Source organism: Protopterus annectens, chromosome 14.part0 (assembly GCF_019279795.1).
Source record: "Protopterus annectens isolate FY-2018-M chromosome 14.part0, PAN1.0, whole genome shotgun sequence".
NCBI classification, from domain to species: Eukaryota; Metazoa; Chordata; order Ceratodontiformes; family Protopteridae; genus Protopterus; species Protopterus annectens.
In genome coordinates this window covers 883,493,067-883,512,414 of record NC_056748.1, presented here as the reverse complement: position 1 = coordinate 883,512,414, position 19,348 = coordinate 883,493,067, and the positions used below count along the sequence as shown (strand labels likewise).

Sequence of the window (19,348 nt, the reverse complement as noted above, 5' to 3'; positions counted from 1 at the left end):
ACACTATAGCTTTATGTCCCTCTGACATCTTTTGTTAGCATGTCAGTTTTTATTTATGTGCATATGTCAAGTATTGTCATTGAGATCAATATGGCAGTATTTGTTACATAAGTTCATAGGTAGGTACTAGGCTATCGGCCCAAGGGCCTACGTAAGCCTAGCCAGCAAGGTACCATAGCTTACGCCACCCAAGAAAGCTATTTTCCTGTGCCACTGTCCAGCAGAGACACAGAAGTGATCCCCTGGGTGTATTTCCTATTTCCCATCCACTCATCAAGATTTTTCTTGAAGAGTGCTAATGAAGAACTTTGCTTGACATAGATGGGTAGCTTGTTCCAGAGTATTGGAAGTCTCTGGGAAAGGAATCTATCCCTCCAGCGTGTCCTGTTTATTGTGGTGACAAGGTTTAGGTCCCTAGAGCGTGTAGCTTGGAGGGATTGGGATTTCTTTAGGTGTAGCATGTCCAACAGTCTGGGTTTGACATAGCCTTATATGTTAGGCAGAGATCACCTCGGAGTAGGCGATATGCTATGGAGTAACGTTGGAGTGTTTTGAGGCAGTCAGTGTAGGGCATTTGTTTGAGGCCAGTAATCCTCTTTGTGAGGTACTTCTGTGGCCTTTCCAGCTGCTGCAGATGTCTTGTGAGGTACATTCCAAAAGGGGCATTGTATTCTGTAATGGGTCTAATGAGTGACGAGTAGAGGGGAACAATGACCTCTTTTTTCATGGATGAGAACCCTTTTATGATGAGGTGTGCCACGTAGAAGGACTTCCTGACTACTGTGGCAATATGACTATCAAAGGAGAGACTACTGTCCACCTGGGTCTCAAGGTCTCTTATCACGCATTTGGTGTTAAGTAGATTGCTGCCTATGTGGTAGTTCATGGGTACAGAGTTTTTACCAAAGGGGATGACACTGCACTTTTTGGCATTGTCATGTTTCTTTGACAATTCAGCACATTTGCCTGCATTATCTGAGTACATTTTCCTCACTTCCCCTCCCCTCTTAACTACTTCTGAAGCACAACTAACATTCCTTGTGCACAATTCCCCCATTTCACTTTCCTTCCTTCAGAATTATTTCACTTTATTTGCCCTTAGTATTTCTGGTACAGCACATGCTTGCATATTAGGTTTGCCTATAGGCAAACTGATTTATTTACATTCTGAGTTCATTCTTGCAAATACCTTGCATGGCCATGAACAATATTGCTTGCCATGAAAAGGTGCTTGGAAATGTGTAGGTGCAATTACCAGCATTTATATTCAATTAGTGCTGCAGCTCGTTTTGGTAACACACTTAAATCATGTAGGCGAAATGTGATGCCTACATAATTGTTAGTGAATCAGAGGGTTAGTTTTCTCCATGTGCATTTGTAAAGTTACAACAGACATTTCACTGCTAAGAAAAATCTTGCAAGTGTTCTTGATTATGTCCCCCAGTCACTTCCTTAAAGGTAATATTCAGTGAAATAGGTTTACTGTTACACTGAATTGAATATCCAAAACAATTAATTGAGCTTTTATCAAACATAAACACCTGCTTAAAAAACTACTCTACATCTTATCGTTTATATACTTGGGAACTAGAAAGGAACACTAATCAAAAGATTGCTCTCTGTGTATTTATTTTGACTAGAATTGTACCATACAAACATTATTTGGAAATGTGTACATATATATACATACACACACGCGTGCGCACATGTAAGAAAAAAAAAGATCTGTCAGTGAAGAAACCGGGTAAAAAAGACAACACAAGACAGGTTTATATATTTTAATAAAAAAATTACTTATCTCGATGTGTCATATTTACAAAAATGGTAACAAAATTAGGACAGTATTCTGTTTATCTATGTTTAATTCCCAATGAATAGAAATGTTTTTCTTACCTAAAATCATGAGCTGGGCTTGCCATGCAGTGGCCAATACAGCACTTGAAACATTTTACTAATAAAATAGTGCTTTGTATGTAAGCTTATTTACAAACACACTTATAAGTAATAATCATTGACCAAAGCTTATAAAGTTCTTCAGTAAATACAGTGAGTAAGTTTAAACCAACAGTGGCTGTAAAGTTATGATAATAAATGTTATGTTTGGTGAAAGCATTGAATTGTTTTGCTTAAGTTTGGAACTGCTCTTTCTGTAGCAAAATACTGTTCATTTATGAAAAGGTTCTTATTTTAGCAAGGACAGCTTCATGAAAAAGTAAAAGACAATTGTTTTCCAGAATCTTGATAATAACTTTGAAAAAAAAAACAATAAATCCAATCTATAATATGCAGCCATTCACAGAAACATGCCTTGAAAGTAGTCATCAAATTCTTCCTCCCTATGAAAAACAAGAGAGACATGTCATTAATAACTGTGATTAAAATATGATAATTGACAGGTTCATTGTATTAAATAGATCAGTTAATGGTCCGGTAACCACACTATCCAATACAGAGACACAGGAAAGCCAGAACTTATTCTGGCAGTCAGTGGATGAAAAACACAGAAATGAATTCAGAGCAACAGCCCAGTCTTTTGAAGGATCCACACAAACTTACAAGCACAAGGTACTTACACCTACAGGGAATGTGGGAGATCACCAGTTCCCCTACAGCATGCCTTTGGAATGTGGGAAGAAAATGGAGCCCACTGGAAACCTATTCAGACAAAGGAAGGATGCACCGAAGGCCCCTCAGCTGAGAACTGAATAGGAAAGCCAAATGCTGGGAAGAAGCCGCTTTAACTACATGTCATCACTATAGTTATAGAACACGCTGCATTTAGGATGTATTTAATACCGGTGGTACTATAATTACAAATAGTGATGATGTACAATTAAGTAGTTTACACAGATTCTGACATTACTGTGTTGTACTTGAGAGATCTGACACCTGTTAAAAATGTACATGCCTCTAAAGCTGACGTGAGACGACATGCAGCTTCTGGAATTAGTCTTATCTTATTCTAAAGGCTAACTTTGACATACTATTTTAAGCGACTGTACTTTATGATCATGAGCTGAGGATTACAAGTTAAATCAATCAATAAATGTTGAGGGCTAAAGACAAAACAGTCCTCAGGAACATATTACATACTCGGAGGACAAAACAGTTCTCGGAAACATATTACATACTCTGAGGTAGGTGATGAACAAGTAAAAACTAGTGACAGAAACTAACGGAAATGCACCAATATCATTTTTTTCTGTTTAACTGATGTTTTCCATACTCTGCAATGAACAAACAAGTCACTATGGAAAAATTATTTCTTCCAAGTTACATCTATAGGCATCCAGTACAGCATTGTGATTACATGCAAACACAAAGATAAACAGTTGTTACTGATTAGGGGCTAATAAGCACAATGCTGGATATTTCCCCTAACAGGGCACAAATCTGTAGGCTATACAGCATTACAACTAGAACCACAAGGAAGTTGCAAGCTGAGAGCACCAAATATGCAAACAAGCATGCCAAGTCAGGAAAATGCATGCAGACTTCTCTACCTTCTCTACATATTCCAAAAGAATATGCATGAGGTATGACACTGTGCTAAAGTCATCTTCATACAAGTAATGCTGTGCAGAGTCTTGTCTAAGTCTTGTCTAAGTGCAAGTTTCTTGAAATCTAGAAATTATACTTAAACTCAGAGCAAATGTCCTGCAAAGAAGCTACTTGTATATGTCTAAGCTTTCTTCCAAAACACGTTTTCATTAAGTTACATTTTTGTAAGGAAAAGCAACCTGTCTGCACAACATGGAGATATACAAGAAATGAAGGACTACAATTAAAAGAAACTGGAAAATATTTTGATCATATCCTTCCCAAAAGTGCAGTGTTAATCATCACATATTAGTCTGAATGCTCAGTAATTAATATGTTCAGCCACAAAACATCATTATGAGGCCAAGAATTTTGCCTCTTTGCTTAGTGCAATATAAATAGGGAGATTTTAAATATTACTTTTATAAACTTAAGACTAGATTTGTGTTGGCATGCATTTTCTGAAGGATGTGATTGATGTATGTCTGAAACTGAAATGTAGTAACTGACTGACTCTCTAAGCAAAAATGGTGGTGGGAGGAAGGCCTGAAACTGGGGAAAGATTTTAAATATTGCTTTTTTAAACTTAAGACAGGATTTGTGTTAACATATAATTTTAGAAGGATGTGACTGAAGTCTAAAACTGATACGTATCTCATTATTTACTAGTGATCGTCTTCACTGTAATGGCGGTGGGACAAAGGCCAAAAAAGTGATCGTTTTCAACTATTGCTCTCATAAATTTAAAAACCTGGTCACTGCTAGAATTAACAGGTTTTGTTAGCATGCATATTCTGAAGGACAGGACATGTATTTAGTGACTTCAATCACCAGTGCTTTGCCAGAAAACCGAAAATGTTATGAGAAACAGATGACAAACGAAGCATAAATCTGGACATCTTGCAGAAAAGTAGACAGGTGAGAGGTATGGTGGGCTGACTGCTGGGCTGGTGGATGTGTCAAATTAAAATCCAATGCAAATCATTGTTGCAGTTGAGCTAATGGCTTTTTTACACAGTTACCCGTTTGGAGAAACAGGTGATGAAATGCATTTATATAATGGCAATGATTATAAAGAAATTACAATACAGACTTTCTTGACATTAGATAAATGTACCCTAATTTGTGCTGTCTTACTTTGTCAGTGACTCCAGTTAACACAATAGTAACACTTTAAGTGTACATAAATTGTCCCAGTCTGATTATTATTTCTGAATTTGTTTACCTATAAGTAAATCCAGACCAGAATTTGGAGATCAATTGTATGGTAGACAGGACTGGTGTGTCAAATCAAAATGTAATACATAAATGCAGTTTGTCTTTGCCCACAGTCAAACTACATTTTTTTTGAGAAATAAATGCTAAATTGCACTTAATAATGACAATACACACCTTTACTTCAGAAAAATGTATATTCTCTTATCCTGTCAAGAACTCAAGTTAACAGAACAGATAAAAGCTTCCCTGTCTAGATTCCGGTGAGAAGTGTCTGGGTTTTAATGCATACAGGGCATAGAGGAAAACTTTTGTGGGGTATCCTCTTGCCATTACTGCCTGGTGCCTGCTGCAAATACTGGTTATAGTGTATTTGTTTTTGCTATACAGGGCAGGTAAGGACTTTCTTGGCTGTTTTTATAGGGTGGATAGATATATAAGAGCGTTAAAGGCTGTTTTTTTTTATATTAGTTTATTATTTTTACTTGTTGCACTTGGACTTTCAATGAATGTTACGCTGTTTAATGAAGAAGAAGGAGAGAGATACGAATTATTAATTTGTCAAGGCTGGTTTTATTTATTAACTGATGGATTTTCAATTAATGTTGTTCTTCTTCTTCTTTCGGCTTTTCCAGGTTAGGGGTCGCCACAGCGGAACTCTGGTCCGCTAATGATTGGCAGTAGATTTTTTTATGGTGCCGAGGTGCCAGCCCTACGCCCAACCCTCAACGAAGGCAAGCCCATTCACGCATGTCTTTCGAACGCCACTCGACCGCGGGGAGGGCATGCAGACTCCACACAGAAGGTGCTCCAGACGAGAATCGAACGGGAGAACCTCTTGCTGTGAGGCAACATGCTATGCTGTTTTATGGGGGAGGAGTTCTTAATTCATCAAGGCAATAACAAAAGTTATGTACTCACCATAACATTCCATCCGAGTTGTCCATTTTCATTCTTTCTCAACAAATGAGTTTGGATCCGATCCTCAGATCTGACTTGACCACTTTTTTCAGCTCATGGAACACTGAAACACTGAAACTGTCGAGCTCCTCCCTTACCCACAATGCATTAGTCCCATAACATACCTCAGATCTTGTTTGCTGTCCTTTAAACCTATATAACATTTAAAAATAGAGAGAGCTGAAATAACAGTATCTGGAGCTCAAATAAAGGAACACTGGTTCCTTCAATATCTTCTAATCCTTCCATAATTCAAATAGGTAGGGGGTTTGATGGAGGGGAGCTAAAGCATGAAAATGGACAACACAGATGGAACATTACGGTGAGTACATAACTTTATCTGATGCTGTCATTTTCATTCTTTCCTCAACAAATGGGACAGAGTCCCGAGATACCTAAATCCCGTGAGGATTCTCAGGAAGGATATTCCTCATGTACAGCTCAGCCAAAGGCCATTCTTCCCCTAGAAACTAGATCCAATTTGTAATAAGCAATGAAGTTATGAGGATTAGCCAAAGTTGCAACTGCACAATAATCATCCAAGGAAGATCTGGAAAAAAAATACAGAAGAAGTTGCCATAGACTTGGGAGAATAAGCATTTAGATGTTTTGGCAAAGACAAACCCAGATTTTCTGTAAACAAAGGAAATTCAATCAGTTAACCATTTGGCTAAATTCACTTTAGTAACTGATTTGCCCAATTCTGAATCCAAAAAGGAGATAATTGATCTGATTTCTTGAAAATTTCTGCCCTATATAGATAAAAATGTAACTGTCTGTGAACATCCAACAGGTGCAATACATAATCTCCTTTGAGAAATTTGGAAAGACAACTGGAAGATTGACAGTTTGATTGATACTGGATTCTGAGACCATCTTAGGAAGGGTGGATTGGTTCATAAGGACACCCTATCCTTATGATAAATCAAGTAAGGAGGAATAGAAGATAGGGCTTGAAGTTCTGAGACCCTTCTAGCAGAGGTAATGGCCACTAAAAAGACAGTCTTCCAGATTAACAATTTTAGATCACTCTTGGCTGATGGTTTAAAAAGTGAATGAGTCAAAGACTGTAAAACCAAATTCAAATCTAAAGGGGAGTGGGATCTTTAAAAGGGTGTCTAAGAAGAAAGGTTCCCCTTATAAAGACCTTACACAGTTTTGGAAGAAGCTAAAGATGAATTGTTTACTCCAATGTGAAAATTAGAGATGGTAGATAGTTGTACTTTAACAGTGAAACAACTAGTGTCTTCATTAAAAATTGTAACTCAAAAACTTTGGGTACTGGTGCTGAAAAGGGATCAATTTCTTTTTGCTGCACCCAAAAAACAAATCTTTTCCATTTATTTCTGTAAATCTTTCTAGGGGAAGCTTTGTGGGAGGATAAAAGAATGTGGCAGACAGGGGAGGAGAGCCTGGGCTGACTAGCAATCGGGTGACACAGGAGGTCTGGAACTGGATCCAGAATCCATAGAGGGTGAAGCAGATGAAACCAAACAAAAGGGAACCAAATCTGACAAGGCCAATAAGGAGCAATGAGAAATATTTCTGAAAGAATTTGGGGATTAGAGGTACTGGGGGAAAGTGTAGAGGAGCCTGGGGGGGGGGCAATTGTGGAGAACAGCATCTCTTGGTGATTCCCCCAGTGGGGGGATCAGGGCAAAGAACCAGCGGCACTTGTTGTTTAGGGGAGATGCAAAGAGATCACAGCAAGTTTGGCCCCACCAACAGAATATCTTCTACACGAGTTTCATGTTCAGCGACACTCGTAATGTATTAAATGGACCTGTTTAACTTGTCTGTTATCACTTTAGATTTTCCCGGAATGTGCATTGCTAACAAATCGAATGGATGAGATCACCCATTGCACACAATCAAAGCTTCTCAACAAGGGGGGGGGGGGTGGTAAGGTTTGGTTCCACCTTGTTTATTGATGTACCAGACCACTAACATATTATCTGTCTGAATTGCAATGGTCCTGGTAGACCTGCAATGCTAGGAAGACAGCTCTCATTTCTAGGACATTGATACGCATAATGGCCTCTTTGGGGGACCATGTGCCTTGGACTGTCTTTCCCAAGAAGTGCCCTCTCACCCGCTTTGGGAAGTGTCCATGGTAGCTATGGCCTTGGCCTGAGGGAGAATGAAGGGGCGACCCTGCATTATTTGATTGGAGTAAATCTACCAAAGGAGGTAATTTTTGCAAGCCTGAGTTATTTTTATGTGGATAAAGGTTGGTGAAGAATGGACCACTGAGTTGCTAGGGTCCACTGAAGAATTCTCATGTGATACCTTGCTAACAGAACCAAAAGTGTCACAGCAGACATTGACCCCAGTGATTGAAGGGTCAATTGAGCTGAAAGAGAAGAACTTTGAATTTCCTTTTTGATCTGGAATCATATGGTTTGTACCCTTGGTAAAGGAAGGGAGGCTGTCAAGGATACCATGTTGAACAAAGCTCCGATGAACTCCAATACTTGAGTTGGTTCTAGTTGAGATTTGTTGTGACTGATGGTAGTTTCCAGGTGAGAGCATAACTGGAGTACATAATCTCGTGCTTTGATCAGATGATGCCTGGTTGGAGCAGTTATGAGACAATCATCCAAGTAAGGAAACGCACAGAATCCCCGCAGTGTCAAATGAGCTGCCATTTCTGCCATGCATTTGGTGAACACCCTGGGGGTTGTGATTAGACCAAAGGGCAGAGCTCTGAATTGGTAATGACTGGCTCCCAGCCAGAAGCATAGGTATCTTCTGGATTGGCTGTTCATACTTATGTGACAGTACGCATCCTGAAGATCTGTTGAGCACATCCAGTTGTTCTAGTGCAGAAAAGGTAGAATGAACTGAACCATAACCATCTGGAACTTCGTGTACTGAACTGACTTGTTCAGACTGCTGAGATCCAAAGTTGGTCTCCAGTCCCCTGTTTTCTTTGGCACTAAAAGAATCTTGATTAAGTTTTGGACTTTCTCTGGTCTGGGGGGACCTCTTGGATGACTTATTTTCTAACATTTTTTTTTATTTCCAATGCTGCTGCTTTCCTCTCACTATGTGGAACATCAATAATTTTGTTTACTGTTAAGGGGGACAAGAAAAAGAGTATTATATAACCTATGGAAATAATCTTCTGCATTCATTAATCTTTTCTAATCTTTAGCCAGGCTCTCAGGTGCAAATGCCCCCCCAACTTCCTCCAGAAGTGGAGCGTCAGCCCTCCTTTTAGGTCCACTGGAAGGATTTATCAGTGAAGGTATCTCTAGACCCTTGGTTTTCAGATCTGCCTCTGCACATGGGCATCTTTCATTAGAGTTCTCCCCTCTTCCCCTGGGAGAATGAGCTCCACATGGATCATAGAAAGGACCCTGGGACTTTCTGAACCACATTTTTGACCACCTCATTGATGCCTAGAAAAGGTCCTTTGAGGAGTCGAAAATTGTACACCCACAGCAGACAGGGCTTAACTTCTTGCTCACACCTCAATAGAGTGTCTTTAACATTGGGGCCAAACAAGGAACTTCTGTCAAAGGAAACATTGATAAAGGAACACTTGTTGGGCTCACCAAAAATCACACAGGTGCATTGAAGCACACCTCCTAATGGAAGTCCTGAACCTGGTGATCTTGAGGTACAGTCAAGCTGCATGGAAGATGAGGCTCATGGACGAATTTGAAATGGATTACAAGGTAGTCAACTGGGAAGCAATAGAGCTTGCTGCCTCAGAAGTAATGCTCCTGGAGAGGGATTTGGTATGCTCTTTAATCAAATCCCACTGGAGTCTAGTGAAATGTGCCAAATAATTCAGAGACCGAAGTGTGAAGGTCGCTGAAGCATACACCTGCTTCTCAAATGTTTTCAGCATCACAGACTTCCTGTTAGAGCGATGGACAGAGGAACATTGTTCTTCAAGTTCCTTTTTTGTGGTCGCTGCTATGACCTTGGCATCACCTGGTACTCCTTTGTTTCAAAATTCCCTGTCCTTATGTGGTCCCGGGATCCTGTCTGGTCTCTTGGGGATCAGCTCAATGGAATCAGGCTCCTTCCACACCTGTCAAGAGATCAAACCAATGAAATCATCTGCAAGTGGAGTCACCCAGGAGGTAAATAGGCTAGCTCCAAAGGCTTCCAGGAATTCTGACTCCTCTTGGGAAGGGATGTCATTAGATCAACCACACCATTGCTTGACAATCTTTAGAATGTTGCCAAAGAAGACATCATCAGGTGGAGATCTTGGAGACCCTTCCCCCTCATCAAAGTGTCTCCTTTTGAACTTCCTCTTCGAAGGGAGTTCTTTGACAGGATGCTTTGGAGAAGTATCACAGGATATCAACATACCCTGCTGGGTATCCTGTTGACTTTGTGCTGGCTGTCCCTGTCGTGCAGGAAGTTGAGGTTCAAGATGCAAAGACAACTGGGTATGGAAAGTAGGAGCCAAGGAGAGTGGAAACATCCTTTCCCTTGGGGCACAGACGGCTCTCTCCACTACTTCAAATACAGAATACTTCAGAGAAAAAGAGGCCAACAGCTCAGAGAAAACATGCTTCTGGACTGTTAGCTTCCTTTGACCCAAAGGCAAACCACTCAAGCCGAGCTGTCCAACACCAAGGCTCAAAGGGGCAGAGATGGCTCTGACAATCTCAGAGTCAACTTTAGCACCCTGGATCAGGCGCCAACACTATGGTCCGAGAGTCATCCACACAGAGATGGCACTAGAGTAGAAGACAGCATGATCTTCATATCCAGTATGGATGGCTCCGGATCTTTGGTTCTGACCGCTCTGAAACCAAAGGTCAGATCAGATAAGGAGATCATATAGGTGGGGTAGCACTCATGAAGGTCTCCAGACCTGAAGGGCTAGAAGCAGGGAGAACCCTGGTTTGAATTTGTGTCGAGAGGAATTTCCTCTTTCCTATCCACATCTGCTTTGGTAAGATGCCTGGGGGAGTGAGAGAAAGATGCTACAGATGAAGCCCTAGAGTGACGATGCTTGGGAACCCTGTCCAGAAAGGGAGATGGGTGATGAGAGGACACGAGATCCAAGCGCAGAGGAGTTCTGATCAGTGGTGACCTGTCTGAATGCTTCTTTGGATCTGAGGGGGTCAGATCCGAAGTTTTTATCTTTGGATCCAGAGGAGTCAGATTGGACATTTTTGTCTTTGGATCCTAAGGAGTCGGATTGGAAAATTTTGTCTTTGGATCCAAAGGGGTCAGATTGGAAGGTTTTGATATCTTAAAAAGTGGTTCCAAGCCCGGAGTTGAAGAACTTGTAGAATTTGAGTAATGCTTCTTCGCCTTTTTTTTTCTCAGTTTTTTAGAGGTCTGAGCTCCAGATGTTTTTGATGGAAGCAACCCTCTAAAAATTAACTTATTTTTTCTATTAATTAAAGCCTTAGGTTTGAAGGCTTTGCATATGTCACAGGCAAAATGTGCCAGGCCTAAACAATATACACACAGCGTGTGCATCAGAGAGGGGATTTTTATGGTTGCGGGCTATACATTTTTAAAAATGGAAGGTTTTTTCAGTCATATTCTAATTTACAAGAACGAACAAAGAAGACAAACATTTTTTTTAAAGGAAATATGGAGAAGAAAATACAAAGGGTAAGTATTACCAACAATGGTAATATGAGGATATATCTAAAGGTATGAAAAGGGAAAAGAAAGATAGAAATTACCAACTATGGTATTATAGAATTACACTATAATCATACAGAGAAACAAGGGAGGATACACAGAAAGTTTTTCAACAGATAAATAGATAAGGAAAACTATGTTTACTCATGAACTCTGCCATTACCTGAGAGTTTACAGTGAACACATCCATACACAAAAGTGACAAACGAGATCTGAGGTAAGTTAGGGAACTAGTGCATCATGGGTAAGAGATGAGCTTGACAGTTTCAGTGTTCCACGAGCTTGAAAAAGCAGCCGAGTTGGATCTGAACCAATTTGTTGAGAAATGAATGAAAATTACATCATCAGATCTATTACTATTATTAGCTGAATGAACATTATTTCCTTAAGGATGTTCTGAGAACAGCTTGATTACAAGATTCCTGGAAACAGTCTGTACAACAGAGTTTTTCCTCTAATGGCTTGTTGAATAGTCTTGCATATAGTTTTGTGGATCACAGGAAGGAGAGACAGTGACTTCAGAATATGGTGCCACAAATTTTCTTAACATGGAAGGAAGGACGTACATGCAAGTATAACATGCTGATGCCTGTTCCACTCACTGCTCAGTTACTAATAATGCACATCAGAGAAACTATATGCAAGTCCAATCCAGACCCTAGTTTCACGGATGGTTCTGTTTGTTAAAATACCCTGCATACTTTTAATGGCTGAAAATGTGAACTCTCAAACCTGAATTTAATGTTCACATAGCAAAGTCATTTCTTCTTGCCATTTAGTTTAGGACACTTCAGTAGTATCATATTTAGAAGTGATAAAAGGGCAGACAACCAGTTAGCAAGTTGCATGTTTGACTGAACAGGTTGCTTTAACCTAGGTTTTCTGTGACAGCTTTGGCTTACTATTTTACAAAAGCAGTACATTGATGGGGGAATTTCACATTGGCAGCACACTGTCTCATACTTTATTTATATATTTATTTAACATTTTTTACTGGGAAAGTCCGACTGGACACACGTCCTTTTTCAGAGGCCCGGGGAGAAAAGCTCCATGAGTATCAGTAAATTTTCATGCACACATTACAATAATCAATAAAGTAAACAAAATATAGTATACATAAGAACATACAAATTTGTTACATCTTGACAACAAAACTTGGGCTTTGAATATAGCTAGAGCTGTTTGTAGATATGACTTATGTCAAGATATAAGGTTGACAGGTCAGTAGGAACAAAGGATTAAACAACGGGGAGAAGTTGGATATGTTTTGAGTATACTGTGATCTATCAGAGCACTCATGAGGGGTTAGTACAGGAACACAGCCAGTTATTTTTTAGATAAGCTTTAAGTGATGGCTTAAAGTAGTTAGTGGATGAGATTGGGAGAATGGAGTTAGGAAGAGAGTTCCATATACGACATATAGAGGTGGAAAATAAAGATTCTCCTGTAATTGTTGTTGGCCTTGGAGACGGTGAGTAAGTTCTTGTTAGAGCAAAGTAGTCTGCTGGAACTGTAAGGAAGGATGAGATTTTGAAGTGCAGGTGTTCTATTTGGTTGTGTTACAATTTTGTGAGTTAGAGAGTTGGTTGTAACGAATAATGTTGGGAAGCTCAAGTCAGTCTAGTATCTTTAAAGCTGTACAATGATGTGTTCAATATGGGCAGTCAGATGCAAACTTAGCAATTTTATTATAACATGCTTCTAGCTTAGCTAAGTCAGTTTTCCTTAGATTAGTTAAAATTGGAGAGGCATATAGTAGAGTGGAGAGCAGATGGGTTTTTTCTAATGTTATTTTGGCCATTGTGGTCAGGAACCTTTTGTGCCTATATAGACTTCCAAGTTTCTTATGGACTTTTTTTATAGTTAGGGAGACATGCAAGTCAAATTTTAGGGTATTGTCTATTTCCACTACAAGAAACTTTGTATGGGTTGTTGGGGAGACCACAGTATTGTCTTTGGCTATTATGTTAAATGTTGGGCATGAGACAGATGTCTTGTTAGGTTGGAAGAGTAAAAATTTAGTTTTGTTTGGGATCAGGATTACATGGGCATTGGCTAGCCATGTTTCAACAGAAGTGAAAGATTCATGTGTTTGAGAATGAAGAGTTGATAGAGAAGTGGCAGCACAGATAAGTGTTGAATCGTCTACATACTATATTATAGAACCATGTGGAGTAGCTGTGTGTAGATTATTAGTAAAGAGGGAGAAAAGGAGAGGGGCCAAGATAGATCCTTGGGGGACACCAATGGATAAAGGAAGGCGTGGAGATAGATCACCCTGCATTAGAACAGACTGTTGACGGACAGATAAATAGTTATGAAACCATGCTGTGGCAGATGGTGAGAAGGATAGTTCAGTTAGTATATCTATTAGTTTGGAATGGGAGACCATATCAAAAGCTTTTGATAGGTCTAGAAAGATGTTGTTATTCCTGTGATGGTTTATGGCATTAATGAAGGATAAGAGAGCTGTAGTGGTACTATGTGATGGCCGAAACCCATGCTGAGTGTTTGCGAGAAGGTTATTTGTTAGTAAGAATTTCATGACCTGGAGATGAATACACCTTTTGAGTAACTTAGAAAGAGGTGAAAGAATAGCAATTGACCGATAGTTTGTCAGTTCTGTGGAAGGTCCCCCTTTATGAAGTGGGATTACATGGGACATTTTCCACAGTTGAGGGACCTTGTTTTCAAGAATAGATCTATTTATAAGGATTGATACTGGAAAGGCTATAGATTCAGCTGCAGTTTTGAGGTGTTCACTGGGTAAGTTATCTACAGTAAGTGTAGTAGGTTTTAGTTTCTGTAGTAGTTTTTTTAAAGTGGCTGTAGGAACTGGGGAGAAAGAGAATGAGGCATTGCTAGATGTAGACTTGGCTGGTTTGGTATCAGGAGTAGGAGTAAATGGTAGCCATGCTATCGGAAATGTTGTGGATGTTTGGCGTTGGAGTAGTAGATTTTCCTGGGTGAAGGAGTGAGTTTATAGCTGGCCAGAATTTTTGAGGGTTTTTTTTGTGTGTGTTTTGAATGCTATGATAGAAATTTATTTTATCCTGTTTTATCTGTTTTTTGCCTTATTTCTACGTTCTTGATACTGTTGTTTAGAAACTACTTTGTTAGTCTTACGCCATAGTTCCCAGGCTTTATCTCTAGTTTTCAGAAGGGCCCTAGTGTCTCTGCTTAGCCAGGAGGCAAAGTTTGATTTTACTCTGATGGTTTTAACAGAAACATGTGCATTTAATATATCTAAGAAAAATGTATTAAAGTGGTTCACTGTATCATCTAGGTCAAGGTATTTGAGTGGAATCCAATTGCACCTTTGTAGGTCAGCTAGAAAGTTGTCAAAATTAAAGTTCTGTTTTTTTCTGAGTTGTTTAAATATAGTAGGTTTTGTTGGGAATGTGTGTTGCCGTAAAAAAAAATGTGGGTAGGTGGTCTCTCAGCCCATCAGGAAGGCAACCTGATTGGAATGAGTGAGAGGAGTTATTTAATAATATCCAATCCAAGGTGGATTGTTTGTTACTAGCTTTATCTATTTGGGTTGGTTCTTGAATAGTTTGTGTAAAACCATGCAGGTTTATGTGATGGATGGGGTGATCTGTATCACATGCAAATCAGTCTAAATTAAAATCACCCATTATGAATGTTTCCTGACTAAGAGTACTACTTGCCCAGTGCAATAGACATTCTACAACTGGGACATTATTTCCAGGCGGGATATAGCAGCCAATAATATTAAGTGTTTTTCTTGAATTTATGGTTAGTGTGGTATAGATGATTTCTGCGCTGTCCAGTTGTGGGGTTTTGCATTCAAGGAAAGTTAAAGTGAGATAGTATTTAAAGAGGACAGCAACTCTACCTCCTCTTTTGTTGAGTCTATCCACCCGTAGTATGGAGTAACCTGGGGGTAGTATTTCATTATCTTTTGTACTTGGTTTTAACCATGTTTCAGTGATTATGACTACATCTGGGGAGTATGTAGCTAGAGTGGCATGGAGGATATCCAGTTTGTTGGCTATACTTCTAATATTAATGCTCATTAGCAATAGGTCTAATTTTTTTCTGTTTAGGATTGCAAGAGTGTGGGTGTTGAGACTAGAGTGATTAGATGGGTTGGTGTTATCTGAGAGTGGTCCAGGGTTTGGGTGGATGTCACCACTAAGCAGAAGCTAGAGGCAATGTTGGTAAGTAGTTTCAATCGTTTGATAAGTTAATTGTTGAATAAATGAGGATTATAGTGACTATCTTTAGTAGGTATTAATTTAAATGGAAAATATTAGAGGCTAGTAATATTGACAACTGTAGGACTAATGGTGAGATATGTACATGGAGTAGTATGGTAAGGTGGGTTTGTGGTGTGATGAAAAGTGGGTGTCTGGAACATGTTGTGGTGATAAGTAGTGAGGTGAGATAGTAATCCGAGTGTAGTACAAAATGATAGGTGCATCACGAGCATGGTACAGGTCTAGGAGGAGGAAACAGGATAACAGGAAGTGCATCTAATTGGATGGATAGAGTGAGGGAGTGTCGGCCTAGTGCTCAAGAGTAGAAGCACTGGGGGCGGTAGGGATATGGGGGCAGGGTAGGGGAGCAGATTGAGCTTGAAGGGGGAATGGAGCGGGCGCAGCAACCAAATGTTGCTAGCAAGCTCTTTAAGGATAAGTAGAGCTAAGGGAATTGGGACTGAACTAAAGGTTTGTTTTGGAATAGTTTTAACCTTAGACTCTGGAGCTCATCTGTTTGTATACAAAGGGAATAAGGAACTTGTACAATTAGTAGAGTATGTTCCTACCTAGTCACCAACTTCATTAAAGATCTCCAAGTTAGAAGCTGAATGGATCTCAATGCAGCTGTGCTCACCTCACAATGATTGTCACAAAGTAAGAGAAAATTGTTAAAAACAATTCAGTGACATTCACCTAATGATTAATTCTACTGGAAGGCTTATGTTTTAAAAGTTGAGATTTCCCAGGGCTGATTTGAGCTTTTGCTGAAAATATGCTTCAGAACCGAAGGTGGGGGTGGGGTGCGATCCCAAAGCTTGTGGATAGCCCGAGCAAACTGCAAAGAGAAAAAAATAGACAGAGTGTGAGCAGAAAGTGAATAGTATAGTTCTAGGAGAAATGGAGACAATTAGGAGAGTAGAGGTTATTAGTCAGAGAGTGATGGAAGGTTTATCAGAATCAGACAGAGAGTTTGAACAAGAAATGGTACAATAAGTAGGTACATATATAAATGTCAGGGGAAGAGTAAAGAATCACAAAGAAATACAAAAGCAGTACATTGGTGTGGGAATTTCACATTGGCAGCAGGCTGTCTCAGTAAGTCATCATTCATGTATTTGCCTTCATTATCCTATATAGCAGGTGTTGAAGGTGCCTGTATAGGTGTACTACACACCTTGGTACTTATCACCTTACCTACAGAGAACACACCATCATTGTCTCTTTCAATATTTCTCAGACATTTCTTATCAGCTGAATACTGATCTGGACTCTACCTGACCAGTAAAAGAAGGTTTGAACAAGTTAAGTGTTAACATGGGCAGGTGTACGTCTGACTATTAACATCTTGTTTTAACAATTAAGTGGTCTGCCTGCTGATTGTCACAACTAAATATAATGTTTTTAGGAGTACAGATCTTCTAGAGAGGCAATAGTGTTTTAAAACTTCATGCAGCAAAACTATGATGTTATTCAGTCATAACTTATTTATAATATGTTAAGGGAAAGTGGAGCACTTTCTTTAAATTGCTAAAGCAATGTTGTGTTTGGTTATGCACCTCATGACAGTTAAATGATAAGTCTGAAAATGCGTTAAACTTTGAACTTGTTTTTCAGCCTCTTAGTCTCTCATGTTTTTGTCAAAGCATTTTTTCACACCCGTTTAACAAAAAAAAAAAAACTCACTACAAATTAAATTCCTCTAGAGTTGCCATTGCTAGAATCCATATTCTATCAATACTTTTGTATGCTTCCCCAATTCTCACCAACCTTAAAAAGACAGTTTTAATTAAACTTGAAACATACCACAATAAAATTGCTAAATTTGCAACTGGCTGCCCACATCATAACCACCACTCTAACTCCCCTGGTTAGAACTTCCGCATCATCTATCCTATAACCAGTTAACCTTAGCACACAAACTAGTATATCAACTTAACAACATAAAAAAAAATCTTGCCCTTCTAAATATTCTCCAGCCCCATACCACAAATCGAAGTCTTTGCTCAACAAATAAGTCTCTACCACAAGTGTCCAAATCCACTATTTCAGAGGACTCCCTATTTTCTCACAATGTAGCAACAAGGTTTAATTCACTGCCTTACAGCATCAGAACTAACACAAATACCAACCAGTTCAAAAAGATTCTTAAAAATTATCTTAATGACATCTGGCTTTGCTCCTGTTCTACTCCAGGCTAACTAGTTTTAATAGTGTCTGGTCATACTTTTTCTTCTTCTATGACCATCTCAAAATACATCCTTTCTCTCATGTCTAAATAATCTCCAACCTCATCCTTTTCTATCCAATTTCCCCCCTACAAACAAGAATGTATATTTATACAACGAAACAGGTTTAAACATGATGCACATTGTAATGGTACACTATGGTAAAGAAATCACTAAAGTAAAGGAGAACATCAAACTTTTGGATGAGCGTATCAAGAATTATGGTTGCTTCAAAGATTTTACTGTTTTATACAACAGTGTAGAGGCGAAGGCCAACAGGCATAGGGCTACGATCATATCTAGAAAGCAATCTAAACTAAAAAGAGACATTTTGGCATACAAATCCAACCAGGCTTACATTGTTCAGGAGGGGACACCAGAAAAATTGGGAACAAATAACTGTGGTCCTGGAAACAGTAATGCATTGGCATAAGTAGTTGACAGTAACACGATTAGTCAAGAAAAGGTGATGTCTAGCAACATTTTGTCAAATTCAGAAGTGGATAATAATAACATTCAAGCAACACAAAGTGCAGGTCCATCTTCGGACTAAAACAGAACAAACAGTGAAAATAGGCCCAGTTATGCCCAGGCAGTTTCATTGGAAACTGCTGGTACAGGACATAATAATGGCCCTTTTCACATGGACAAATTAGAGAACAAACGGACTTCAAAATGGTACAATTCCACTCAATACAAGGGGAAGGGGAAAGGGAAAAACAGGAAGAAATGGTAAATCAAAAAGATGTACAAAACTATTGCCTTGACATTCTTAATTTATCTAACATTTCTCTTTCCATTGAATTACAAAATGTTTTGAAAAAAGGCTTCTCATTTATTCCTGCTTGTAGTATGAATAAAGGAAAAATGTTACTAGACTTTAGACTGTATTTGAGAAAGCTAAACTTAAGTTACATCATGCAGGGATGTTTTGAAACAGACTACTACTAACAAAACCTTAGATGACAAGCCGAGTAAACCTAGTACTTTTAACCCTCCCCTTCAAACCACCCTTCAGGTCTTTCAAAGTATTTGCGAGAGTGAATTTAGAAAAATTAGTCATCGAGACTACAAAGAAAATCTTACCAAAGATGAGTACAATGCACTACACAGCTTGAGCAAAAACTTTGACATTAGAACTATGAAAAGCAGACAAGGGTGGGAAAATTGTCATTATGAATACAAAGGATTATGAGAGTTCTTTAGAGGTTATGTTAGAAGACATAGACACACACAAAAAAGTCAGTTTTGGAGAAATTAACCAAAGTTACAAAAAGGTAGATGTCACATTGTTTGACATGTTCAGCCAAGGTGAAATTGATCATGAAAACTATAATTACTTATTGGTTGAACATCCTAAAATGGCATCCATTTTTGGTATCCCAAAAATACAGACTGATCAAAAAAATCCCCCATTCAGGCCAATAATTTCAGCTAAACACTCCAAAACAGAAAACATATCTGTTTGGTTAGACTATGTTCTCAATCCTATTGTCCAGAAATCCAAACATTACCTAAGAGATTCATGGCACTTGTTAGAAATTTTAAGAG

At 39.0% G+C, this 19,348-nt stretch overlaps 1 protein-coding gene across 2 annotated transcripts in view; it reads right to left on the bottom strand.

Annotated features, from left to right (window-relative positions):
* Positions 1-1,763: 1,763 nt before the first annotated feature.
* Positions 1,764-19,348, bottom strand: part of LOC122789315 (protein FRA10AC1 homolog) — a 768,378-nt gene continuing 750,793 nt past the window's right edge. For both annotated transcript variants that reach the window (XM_044056666.1, XM_044056665.1), the window contains one exon: positions 1,764-2,336. In XM_044056666.1, the coding sequence (XP_043912601.1) occupies positions 2,294-2,336 (43 nt within the window). In that variant the 3' untranslated portion in view covers positions 1,764-2,293. The remainder of the gene's footprint in view (positions 2,337-19,348) is intronic.